Source organism: Opisthocomus hoazin, chromosome 6 (assembly GCF_030867145.1).
Source record: "Opisthocomus hoazin isolate bOpiHoa1 chromosome 6, bOpiHoa1.hap1, whole genome shotgun sequence".
Taxonomy (NCBI): domain Eukaryota; kingdom Metazoa; phylum Chordata; class Aves; order Opisthocomiformes; family Opisthocomidae; genus Opisthocomus; species Opisthocomus hoazin.
In genome coordinates, this window is record NC_134419.1 from 66,664,367 (window position 1) to 66,677,580 (window position 13,214).

General features: G+C 37.2%; 1 protein-coding gene across 5 annotated transcripts in view; it reads right to left on the minus strand.

The window, feature by feature from the left end:
• Nucleotides 1-13,214, minus strand: part of CFAP43 (cilia and flagella associated protein 43) — a 52,356-nt gene that overhangs the window by 10,236 nt on the left and 28,906 nt on the right. For 4 of the 5 annotated variants that reach the window (XM_075423690.1, XM_075423688.1, XM_075423687.1 and 1 more), the window contains 16 exons: nt 12,509-12,622; nt 10,893-10,970; nt 9,421-9,546; nt 8,871-8,975; nt 7,976-8,092; nt 6,967-7,176; nt 5,045-5,251; nt 4,179-4,268; nt 3,356-3,433; nt 3,105-3,230; nt 2,459-2,578; nt 2,270-2,377; nt 1,871-1,957; nt 1,489-1,577; nt 898-1,105; nt 8-120 (listed from right to left, as the gene is read on the minus strand). In XM_075423690.1, the coding sequence (XP_075279805.1) occupies nt 8-120; nt 898-1,105; nt 1,489-1,577; nt 1,871-1,957; nt 2,270-2,377; nt 2,459-2,578; nt 3,105-3,230; nt 3,356-3,433; nt 4,179-4,268; nt 5,045-5,251; nt 6,967-7,176; nt 7,976-8,092; nt 8,871-8,975; nt 9,421-9,546; nt 10,893-10,970; nt 12,509-12,622 (1,976 nt within the window). The remainder of the gene's footprint in view (nt 1-7; nt 121-897; nt 1,106-1,488; nt 1,578-1,870; nt 1,958-2,269; nt 2,378-2,458; nt 2,579-3,104; nt 3,231-3,355; nt 3,434-4,178; nt 4,269-5,044; nt 5,252-6,966; nt 7,177-7,975; nt 8,093-8,870; nt 8,976-9,420; nt 9,547-10,892; nt 10,971-12,508; nt 12,623-13,214) is intronic. The other variant, XM_075423691.1, reaches the window with a different exon arrangement.

Genomic DNA, 13,214 nt, shown 5'->3' on the forward strand with positions numbered 1-13,214 from the left:
AAATTACCAAGTGAGTTCTTGGAAAATGTCTTCTATTTCTGACTTAATCCTCTCATTGTCATCTATTCTTCTCTGGAGAAAGGCCTGCATCTCTGCCAGTGTTAGGGCTTTCCATTTCACCTAAGCAAGCAATATAATGACATTCGGAATTTATTCAACTTTGTCAGTATGTCAGGGCAAGCCTCTTCAAGAACAGAGAAAACAAGTTCTTAAGAAGACATATGTATGTATAAATATGCAGCCTGGTATCTTGAGAATCCCAATAGAGCACATGAGACATACAGGTTATAGTCCCTATACTCTGCTCAGAAAATAATTTATTCATTAATGCATAGTTTATTCACTTGAAGGGAAATCACATTTCCTTCTCGCTTGGTCAAAGGTCATTTATCTCTGGATAATTCAGATTTATACCTTTGTGCTTTTAAACTGAACGAATAGCTTGCTAGAACTTTCCAGCAACACCCTTTGTTAAGAATTGCTCTTGATGTTCTAGAAAAATAAGGGAATGCATTGGTGCAAATGTAGAATGCTAATAGGAGAGAACAACTCCAACAGATGATGAAAATCAAATACTATAACAGTATTTTCATATGGATAGAGAAAAGGATTTTTTTTTTAAATGAAATTATATCAAGGTCACAAGCATTCAGATCAAATCCGTCCACAATTATATGCTATTTTTTCCTCTGAAGGAGAACTAGGGCTGGTTTCCCTTGATGACATTTCTATTGTTCTGAATTTAATGTGGCCAGAAGCAACTTTGAAACTCAAATGCAGCTTATGTATGCTGCGTTGTCATTTCACCACTAGCTTAACCCTATACTTGAACTCCATAGAAGTTTAAGACCTGAAAATATCAAGTAGTATAATGGCAAAATAAAGAATTTTACATACCAGCTCCTCACTCTCCATTTTATTTCGTCTAGCTAGACAAAAGTGTTCCCATATAGATGGGTCTAAACCATTAGGCATGTGCTCAGGACTATCCAGTTCATCCATGGCTTTCATTAAAAGGGTAAGTGTATTTTTGTAATCTTCATCTGAGCTTGAACAATCCCCATAGGGGTTAGTGGTGTCACGGAGAAATTCTGTCGTTGGGGTCCTAGTGCACATACACAGTACACATAGTATTTACTTTTTATTTTCTCTTGCATAAAAGCAGCTCACAAAAAACTTTGAACATTTTATAATCTCAGTCTCTGGCAAAAAGCAAATAGGTAAGACTGCATCTTACAAAATATAAGAATATATGTATTTGAGAACTGATTATTTGAATTGCATTTAAAATACATTTCCTTATTCACCTTACACAATGCAAGTACTTAAATCAGCAATCCTTTGTATGATAGGAAATCAACCATTGTTAATTATCCAATAAAAGGCAGGCAGTCTACTGATTATCAAAATAATTTAGACATATCATTCTCATTCTTGACACACAAGAAATATTAGTACTTGAACAGATGGAATCAAAGGGTATCTTACTTTGGTCGATGTTTGTAAAGTTGGAAAAGTTCATCAAGGAGATTGGCAGGTACGTCAGCAAACTCCTTTGTAAAACCACATTCCAGATTCTAGGAGGAAAACAGAAAGTTTCCTTGTCACCACAATGCTATTTAAAAAAAAAAAATGCATCAACCTGCCCATATCTTAGGAATACAGAATATGGTGCTCTCCCAAGCATCACGGCAATCTAGACTATTTAACAAATTCTTCTAGGCTCATACTCTTCTTTACTGCTTAATTTCAGTGATCAGCAAGTTGACAGAACTCATCCCATGCTTACAATGAAGTATGTTCTTCTCATTATCAAGAAACAGCATTAACTTTAATTTCTGAATCTCCTTGTGTTTTTCAAGAGTCTCACCTTCTCTTCAGCTATTGCATTTTCACAGGTGTCTATGTAAGCTTCAATTTTATTTTTTGTTATCTGGATTGTTCTTGCAGTCTTGACCTACAGCAAACCCAAAAGATTCCAGGAATGAAACTCAGCCAGCAGTAGCACCGAATGGCCATTCATATACACTGATGAAACCGCCACTTTCTTATTTGTAGAGAAAACCTTGTGAGCTATTTTTACTAATGTATTGTACATAGTTATTTATAATGTATGTCACCTGTACAACTTGAAAAAAATCAGTGACCCTGTAAATTGTCAGAAAATAATTTATGACAAAATTTTGATTTGGAAAGAGTAGTTTTCACAAGAAACTATGTTGTAAATATTACACCTTTCCTAATAACAGCATTCCAAATGATAACTTACTTTTTCTTTCTCTTTTTTCATAAGGAAATTATGAAGTCCAGCTCCTCTAGTGTCCAACTCTTCATCCAACAGTAAAGCATAAAGAAGATTGACTATTTTGAGTTCTTCCTGTGAAAAGTTTGCAATAAAAAATGTTAACATTCCTGCTACACAGAGGCAGAGATGAAAAATTAATGTTCTCTGTGATACCTGATAGATGACCATCTCTAATTTCACTTTCCTTTCAGAGAGTTTGCACACAGTCTCATCAAATTTTTGTGTTGTTTCCTGAATGGAAGTTTCAAGTTTCTTTAATTCATTTTCCAGTGCCTGGGGAGGGGAAGGACAGGAGCAGCAATATTATATCTGGAGGAACAAAGAAGCTCTGATACAGTACATCACATGCTGGAGAATGCACAATATGGAACTGTATGCTTCAGCCCAAAGGTCCCAGAAATTACTTGTTTGGAAGGAGAGTGCTGCCAGGCTACCAAGTTATGTTGTCCAAATACCACTTTGAAGAATAAATATCATGGTATTATTTGTGTATGGCACCAGCAACTCTGGGAATGGAACCTGGAAAAAACATTTTAGGAATACTGGTGCATTTGTGAAGGAAAGTTACTTTTTCCTAGATACCACAAGTTTTGGCACATATTAACTGGTATAAGTAGAGACTGCCTTATTTTACTGTCTAAGCTAGGACTTATTTAATATGCCACATAATCTTTGTTAATGTGCTCTTCATTTATTCTATTTATTAGTATTCATTTTTAGAAGTAGCTCCTGAGGAAGATCAGAATCTTTGGTCATGAGCAATGTGAACAAAACCATTCATTTTCTCATTTTAATTTACCCTTCTATACTTTTCTTTTTCTTCATTCAGCTCCTTGACTTTTTTCTCATGTTCTCTAAATATTTTCTTTTCTTCATCATTCCAGACATGCTCAGGCTTGGATATAAAAGGAGGTGGAGGAATATCCTGGAAGTATTAAAGGAAAATATGCTTCAAAAGCAATATTAAGTCTCCACCAGCACACTAACACACTATAGCACGCACCGAATTTAATGAAAGGTATTTCTTGGTGGTAAGGAAACACAGCTCACCATTTTCAAGATGTCTTCCTTTCTGACTTCTAGCACCCCACCCATCATGTCATTAAGAGCACGCAGTCTTTCATTGTCCTGTGAATGGCCACAAAAAAAGTTACAGTACAAGAGGAAGTGTGTTAATTTGAAGTTTGGGAATGGTAATAGGGTAGTTCATATCTAGATCACCCATATGAATATACTGTGTGTCACTAGTAGATTAATGCTCTTCAGTGATGTATCCGAAATTCTAAAAGCTCAGAGTTTTTTCTGGTGGACAGGTGTCCATATATGAAATTACTTAGTAAAACTGCCATTCTGGCAATTTTGGAAAGAATACATAGGCATTGACTACTCCTGGCCAGTTGGCAGACTGGGATGAAGGAAGTTGTAGCATCTCTTTCGGGGCTAGAACCATCTTAGGTGTTTCACAGATGCATTTTAAAGCCAGAGGAAAACATTATGATCTTCTAGTCTGATCCTTGAAGAACAGAGGTCACTTAGTCAACAAACACATATCAAGCACAAAGCTCTGGATTGAGCAGTAGCATGCATTTAGAAATGTATCTAGTCCTCCGTCACCTCATATGGTATTTTTAATTGCTACTAAGCAGATTTTTAAAAATTGTGAGCCTAATACTAAATCTTTTCTTCCCCAGCTAGTCTATGTAGTTCTGACTGTAAATGACAAGAAGAGGGAAAAGGCACACATCATCATTACCTACCATTTTAAATTGATTCTCCCATACTACATTACTGGAACATTCCAGTGCAGCAGTAACTAAATCAGCCTAACCAGAGACAAAGGCCTGTTCAGTAAAGAGGATACTACTTTAAGTACCGTAGCAGCAAGGCGTCTTTCCATTTCAAGCTTCACCATCATTTCTGCTTTCTCTCTCTCTTGTTGAGTCAAGTATTTTTCAGCTTTAATCTGAATGAAGAAAATGAGGTTCGTATCAGGGTTCTTTTCTCCGAACATAATCACATGTGGACTATTTGGAAAGATATTGTAATACCAATTCTTACTGCTTTTTGTATCTCTGCTCTATGATAATATTCCTCAAGAAGAAAATTGTTCTTTTGGACAGCTCCAAAAGCTACATTTAAAAATGCTGAAATACAAATTACCATCATGTTTGTTGATGTTAGTTGTGTTTTGCGCATACCTTTTCTGACAGTGGAATAACACAGACTGGTGGGAGAGAAGTGGAGAAAGACTGACCAAAAGAGCAAATGAGATCAGTGGAATATGTTGCATAAGAAATATGGTATTTCTTTATAAATCATCAATTGAATTTATAAGTACAGTGCTAAGTATTTAGCACCTAGATACTTAGTTTGATACTACTTAGTTTCAAAATGATGCTTAGAGAAAACAGAGAGACCCTCATCTACGGAAGTAATCCCTGCAAGCCTGGTTTGAATCTCATTGTCAGGAACAGAGGGAAAATCTACTGAATGTATGGGCAATTAAAAACTTTTAACAGCAATAAATTAATACTGTATACATTTTATTCATTTTGGATTGACTTATTAAGAGCTTTCTCCCTAAAAAGGAAAGGGAAGCAAAAGAGTCAAAAAGATGATTTTAAGTACACAGACACATCTTTTTTAAGGCTCTTCAGTACTGACACAGTGTCTGGAAATATGAAGAATTAGAGAACTGTATTTGATTGGGTGAAAGAGAAAGATTTATTTTGCAGACACCTCTGAATCCTGAACAGTGAGCGTTTGCTCCGGTATCTCATCATCTGTAAGAGCTGGCTCCCATACATCTAGTTGGAGGTCAAGTTGTGCCAAGATTTCTCGGATCCTCAGGTTTCTTTCTTTCACTTGTGCTATCTCCTGCTCCTTTTGTTGTGCAACTATGTCAAATTCCTTATTAAAAGCAGTTTTCACTTTGTAAATGATGTCCTGGAATACCAAAAAAGGAAAGAGCGATACTGCATAGATCAAATCCATCCGTGACTATATACCACTTCTCAAGCCATCAGAATCATAAATGTGTGTATTTGTATGTATGACAGGGATATAAACTGGTAAAGTCCTTTTGTGAAAATCGTAAGGGCACAGTTCAAGCTTTGTTAAATGGAGGCGGACAAATTATCAGGTTTTTTTTTTGTTTTGCCCCTAGAAATTGTTATTGCTTTTCCTCTACATATTTGCCATTTCACAAAGATTCTGAAAGAAACATACTGCTGCCAAAACTAGACAAAATATTAGGCTGCCTTGTATTTGCTGTTTTTTCCACTTTTCAGCTGAAAGAAGAAGGGCCTTCAAAGAAAAAAACATGTGACCTGTAAATCTAGATATTGTAAATCACAGGTGCAGGGAGGCAGAGTTAAGGACATACTTTCCTTATTCTTAAGTGATGCAACCTGCAGTTTTGATATGCTTTCATGGGATTTTCTGTCTGATATATACAAGTAAATGTGCCCATTAAATAAACAAACATTGGAAACTAATTTTTTTAAACACCTGAGACCTTTATCACGATTTTAAAAAGCATATATTCTTAGTGGATAAATTCTTCCTTTAGCCTAAATAATTTATTTCAACAAAGAAAAGTAGAATATTAAGAGAGAAAACCACGTGCGTCTCCTACGGTGCCAATTTACTAAAATGAAACATGAAAAGGATTTCAGTTCTATCACTACACATTTTGAGATGCTTAGCTGTTTGCAATTTGTGTTACAATAAATATTTGTGTCCATGATTATTTCATTGATTTCTACTATAATAATAAGCTAGGATGTAATAAGGCAGGATGGCAGATAAGGTACAATGTTGCTGGGAGAAAAGAGGCTGTGCTCAATGTCTAGTCAGCCATCGAGCTCTCAGCAAGCCAGCTGCATAGGCCAAGAACACTGAAGTTCTACCTACACTTAGATACAGAACATATGTCTTTAAAGCCAGACAGTAGAAAGATCTTGTTACATCCAAGCTTACATCTAAAAGTGCTCCTCTTGTGTTTCTTCCCCATCTGGTGTATCTACCAGATTTTATATATTACAATGCACAATCATTGAGTTCTGCTACCACTTACAGCTTGAGGAGGCAATGCTTTATAGTGGTTTAACCACTTCTACCCTTGTAGATAAACTTCTTAAGAAGCCTAATCTGTAGCATGTTTACTACTTAATAAACTGGCCAGGATAAGAGAAGTAAGAGAGTCTGATAGTAATGAATAATAAATAACGGAAAGATTGTAAAGTGCAAATGAAGGGATGGCAAGATTGGAGAGAAAGGAAATAGGGTGAGGATGCAGCTGATCTTTCATTCAGCAGCAAATAATATGGGAAGAGGTCATGTTTTCACAGGGCATGCTGAAATGTGCAAGTTAGCTTTGGCTATACAAACTCTTAAACTGAAGCACTAGTGGGCAAATACAGATACCTCAAATTGGGTAACCAATTTCATAAAAATGCTTTTCTTCCAGACCTGAGCTGACAAATCCACATGGTGCTCTACTGCACTATGTGCATTTATCAGCTTTCATCTCAGTAGCTCAGACACCTGTGCAACTCTCCATTGTATAGTGTCAGTATGCCCAGAATCTAACAGTGGCTGCGACTGCTGTGAGAACCAACAGGTATGACGGCATCAATGCAATTTTAAGAAGACATCACCTTCAATAATACTATCTGATTGACTTTCTGCTCCCTGGTGTGCAAGTCCCATTGGTGGTATAGGATAGACGTGTTTCCACCATACTGAGAGCTCAGACTTCCAGTCAGGCAGAAAGATGCACTATCATCAGCCATTATTTCTTCTGCCTTCTCTCCTTCTTCCTTAGATAATACAGTCTCAGACTCAATCTCAAAATTTCTCTTCTGAACCTGTATATCACAAACATGATAACTGTGTTAATTTGGTACACGATCCACTGGCCCATGTATGAAAAAATTCTAGAGGTTATATTCTGCAATTAAGCTCAGTGATCAAAATAATACAAGTTGAAATTATCATATCTGGAATACTGGATCCATTCGTAGGTTCCCCAGTACAAGAAAGACAAGGGCATACTGGAGCAAGGCCACTAATACAAGTAAGGGACTGAAGCATTAACATGAGAGGACAGGCTGACAGAGCTACAATAGTTTAGTCTCAAGAAGGAGTAGGCTTGGGGGGATCTTAGTAACGCATATAAAAGCGTGATTGTGGGGAGTAAGGACAGCAGAGCCAGACTCTTCTCAGTGGTGCTCAGCAACAGACTGAGAGGAAATGAGTATACATTGAAATACAGGACATCCAACTCAACACAATAAAACACCTTTCCTGTGAGGGTTGTCAAACATGGGAAGAGGTAGCTCACAGAGGTTATGGAATATTCCAATCTTGGATGTATTCCAAACCTGACTGGACACAGCCCTGAGTAAATTGCTCTAGGAGGTCTGGACTAGATGACTTCCAAAGGGCTTTTCTAACCTCAGCTATTCTGGGATTCTTTAGTACTAATACATTTGTTCTGAGTAAAAAAAACATTTAATCTTTATTTATCTTTTTACATTTTTTTTGACAATTTCTACAGGAAGAAAATGGACTTTAGAAATATATCTATGTAAAGAAGGCTTAAGATGCCAACTCAGAACATCCTGATCTGAAATGTCTTCATCCAGTACTTCAAAGAGATTGTACCTTAAGATCAGCTGTCTCAATCTTCTTTAACTGCAGAACTTTCTCCAAAGTTGCCAGCTCTTCTTCACTACGTTCCTTCAGCGGATAATTCGTCACTTCACAAGCCATATGGAAGCACTGTTCAAATTAAAAAGAAAAAACAAAACACAACACAACAAAAAACAAAAATCAACACAAAAATCCAAAGTAAAAGTTTTTCAGAAAGCATCTATCAATTAATTTGTTCAATACCTGAATGCTAAACAGTTATAAAGACTCCTTAAAATCAGGAATAAAATTGACGATCAATTAATATAGACAATACAGTAAAAACACAGAGGTAAGACAAAAACCATTTGCCTTTTTGGTAATGAAAACGGTTGGTTTAAAATTTGCTTTTTTTCTTTCTTTTTTTTTTTTTGTAAATGATCTAGGGACACGACCTCCTTATTCACGGAATTCAGCAGAACTACATTTTTTGTAAAATGACTTGGTCTTTCATCACCCTTGAGATAATCACGTACCATCAGCTTGACTAATCTCCCTCTGTTTAAAATAGGCAAAATCAGTGTTAACTTTTGCCTTTTTGTTCCGTGTAGCAGAAGTCATACTGACTGCACACAGAAAAATAATATTACATCTCCTTTTAGCCACTGCATAAAGATATTCTCTGCGATCACGGAATTAAAGAGTTTCTTCTTTCCATATTAGAACTCTTATCTACCTTAGAAGGTGAAGTCAGCCAGGCTCAGACAAAATGAACAAAATGAAAGATTTGCATGAGCCCTGGGAAGAAGTATATTTTTTCCCATACCATAAGCAAATCAGAAATGTGTTATACTTCTATTTATTTTGTTTCTGTACCTTAAGCAATCAATAAACTACTGCAGAAAATGAGTCAGAAATCAGAGGTTACCTTAATTGCACGTCCTTTTACACACATAGCATCCCAGCACTCATGTTTGATGACATCCCGCAAATAGCGGTTGGCTAAATTCTCCATCTCAATCTCCTTCCTCACCTTTCAAAATACAGAAGAGAACATAACAAGATGTGGTGTGAAATAACAAGATATGGGCAATTTGTATTGAGTAATTGAAACAGACCTAACCAATGAAATGAATTAACAATATTTCATCATCTTAGACTATCACAGCTATTTTCTCCAAAAACTATATTGCATACTACTGAAAGGCATCATTTTATATGTGAAGTAAGGCATTACAGAACTTCAGCAATGTGCCCAAGGCCACAGTGTTAGATTTATAGTTTCTGGCATAGATCATATTCCAATTGCGATGTCTGCATCAGCAGCTTCACCTGCTTCAAAAAGTGACTTAAAATACTTTTAAGTTTTCCTGCTTCTCAGCAGTGAACAGCAACTTTGAGATCATCCTCTGTTCTTTAAGCATTCTTTCTCCTTTTCACTGCTAGTTTTAAAATGTTCTGCCCCCATTCTATCATACCCTGGCCACTTCTTGTTCAGCCGCTGCTTGCGCTCTTTCCTGTTCTTCTATATCCAGGTTGAACTCCTGCTGCTCCAGTTTCTCAATGTCTGGCACCTGTTCATTTTCATGCATCATTTTCTGAATCTGTTTTTTTAAAGTATAAGGAATAAAAAGTAATTTGAATGTGAATAGAGGAAATGCTATTTTTAACACTATAGAGCTTGATATCAGAGAAAATTATTTTAATTACTTCCACTTTTAACTGCTTCACGGTAATTGGTAGAATGTGCTGCCTGTAGCTAGTGCCAGAAAGTACCCCATGAATATATTTCATCTTTGTCTTAAAGTTGATTTGCATGTTACCTGTGAAGTTGTGTATACTTTCTAATCACCTGCAATACACAATTCTTTATTCTCTGGTTCTGAGAACTTTATGAAGTTGTTATCACTTTATTAAGTTGTTATCTGTCTCATGCAGTTCAAAAAAGGGAACTGCAAATTCTTGCAATTCCTGCACCTGGTGCTGAGCACTTTATAAAGTTGTTATCACTGTATTAAGTAGTTATAGATCTCATACAGTTAAATGAAGGGAAGCGCAAAATCCTGTACCTGGTGAGGAACAGCACCATACATGTGGACACCAAGTTGAACACACGCCAGCAACGTGCCCTCATGGCAAAAAAAGGCCAGTGGTATCCTGGGCTGTACTGAGAGTGTTGCTAGCAGGTTGAGGCAGGTAAGACATGGACATATTGGAGAGAGTCCAATGAAGGTGATTATAGAACTGGAGCATCTCTCCTATGAGGAAAGGCTGAAAGAACTGGGACAGTTCAGCCTGAAAAAGGAATGGCTTGGGAGGAATCTCATCAGTGTATATAAATACCTGCAGGGAGGGTGCTAAGAGGGTGGAGCCAGACTCTTTTCAGTGGTGCCCAGTGACAGGACCAGAATCAATGGGCACAAACTGAAACACAAGAGGTTCTGCCCAAATATCAGGAAACGCTTTTTTACTGTGAAAGTGACTGATTACTGGAACGGGTTGCCCAGAGAAGCCATGAAGTCTGCATCCTTGGAGATAATCAAAATCTGTCTGGACATGCTCTTGGGCAGACTGCTCTAGGTGACCCTCTGCCTTATTCGCTTGCATATAGCAGTTTGTATGTAAGGAAATGGAAGAGGAGAGGACAGTAGTTTCTGTAATGGAAGGTTGTTAGATAGGCAGAAGCTAGCCTGCTGAGGAGACAGATTGCTCAAGGTAAAAGGGTGGTACAAAATATTTATTTGGAGCAAAGGAAACTGAGAACCTGAGACACTAGTTCCTGACAGGTTCAGTGTATAGTCCCTGAAGAAGCACATCTCTATTACCTGCCTGCTCCCTGCTCAGATTTTAAGACAAAAACGTAACTGAGTGCTAGAGCTGATAGCCATAAAGGAAGTTTAGTTGTAAACAAAACTGGTAAGCTGAGCCATTACCCTTGTAAGAAACTCACAGTTTTGCGCAGCTTTTTAATTCCCATCTGCAGCTCGCTCTTCTGGTTAGCAAACCTCTGAGTCTCTTCTCTAATGACCTGACATACAACAAATATATTATTGAAAGACAAAAACAGGTGAGAAAAAGAGATTGAAATATTCTAAAGGAACATTATCTTGTGCAGAAAACAAAACTCCAAAGAGATTAATAACTAAAACAGATGCAATGCTAATTCAATAGGATGATTCTTAGAATTGTTCAAGAGAAAAAAGACTGTACAACCAGGTCACACTGTAAACTGGCTGTACGGCAACAGAGCTTAAAAGTAAGAAAACATTGAAGAAAGAAGTACTTACAAGTGAAATGATTACAGACACAATGAACTGGGTAAAGCCTACTGCCAGATTGTCACTAAGCATTTCTAGCGGGATATTTAAAGAATCAAGTAAATTAACATCTGTTACTCATTCTGGAAGCAGTGAAATTTTCTCTGCCCTTACAGCCTTGCCAATTCATCTCTTAAGGAAAACTTGGCAATTAGTCTACACCTCTGAAATTTGCTTTCTAAAATAAGTTTATAACTTTAAGTGGGATGATGTCTGTTGATTGAAAGGAAGGGGTGTATCATTCTGACATCGGATGGACTCCATCCTTCAAAAGTCAGATGCAAGTCTCTTAGGACATTGATGAGCAGCTTGAAATAACCTAGGACCACATTGTTGCCCTTCAACCTTTGCTTCTCATCACCTGTTCCCATCTGATACTAGTAGTCATGTGGTACATGTGTGCATGCACAGTCACATGGATTTGCCAAAAAATCCCAACAGAGACACCAAAGCATGAGTGCTATCATCAAAGCACAAACAGGAGTATACATCTGGGAGAGGAATGGAGAGAATGCCACTTTCAGTGGCAGTATGTCTTAGATTAACCTGAGTCACTCATAAAACTGCATCATAATTTGGAAAGTCACTCCTGAGATCACCCAGAAAGCAATGATATTTTGCTTTGTCCTATCACTGAACCCCAAAAGCTGGAAAAAATACACAGCTCTGGCTCACATCAGAAAAAAACTGCTAGCATCCCTAAATTCATATTTCTGGGGAAAAAAATAATCTAACACAGCAGTTTCCAGGCTCCAAAAGCACTAAATCCCCTCTCTGTAGACTTATAAAACTTTGGTTACATAACATACTCACCTCAACCTGAAATAAGCCATGGGGGTTTTGTAATTAATGTCACATTTTTGACTACTGATTTATCAGTGCTGTTGGTTACTCCGGCCCTTGGGAAGAAGAGAGCACCTGCTTGATTTCTGGTAATAATCTGTGCAACTTCATGACATGTATAAGAAAAAAGTCGAAGCCAATCTCTCTGGCAATTTTTCTGCAGTTTACTCCTTGTGTAGAAGTGGTCTTTTGGCCTTTAGAGCTCCTATTGTGCTATGTACCTGCTCTCATGTGTTTGTAACTTTGACCTAGGATTTCTAAAAGTCTGGATCGCAATGCCTTAAAGACAGGTCCAAGTGTCAGAAACGCTTTAGAAACTAGATTCCTTTACAGCATATAACTTGGCACCCCAAATCACTATTGACTTTTGAGAACTCCAGCTTTAATACTTGTTCTATGAAAGTACCTTCTTCATCTTCTGACCTATCCACGTCATTTCATTGGTACTGGCTGAACACGAACTGGTGATGTTTCCATCTTCTTCTGTCACCTCTACATTGGAAGATTTAAGTGGTGCCTCCTGAAATTAAGGACATTATCATCCATCTCAGGTACTTAGAGAGAATGAAAGAGACACAGAAATAAAATTAAAAATTTGTTCGTGTGTTGCAACATTTTTGATCCATAACCAGTCCCCAGATTTGATCCTGCAAACCCTTGCTATCATGCAAAGCCTTTTGACTTAAACAGGCTGACTGCACTAATCTCTATAACGACTGCTAGTCATTATATACAATGCTAGTCATACATATACAACTAGTAACACACAATGTGTAAGAGTAACCTCACACTGGGAATGACGCGTAACTTCACATGAGGAGAAACTGACTTTCACAGAGTTTTCTGTGGCTGAAGAAACCAAGTGAAACTAAATGGAATTAAATGTGAATGTCATCCTCCCATAACCTGATAATCCTTGATATCAAGTTATGGATAATAATCCTTGATTATTTCCTTGATAATCCTATTCCACAAATTAATAATTAAGCATATTCAGCCTATCCTCAGGGGTATCCTTCTACTTCTACAAAAGGATCAGAGTTTGTTTTGAGGACAGTTATCACATGTAATTTTAGGATAATGATCAAACTTTTTTCCCCCCATAAAAATAA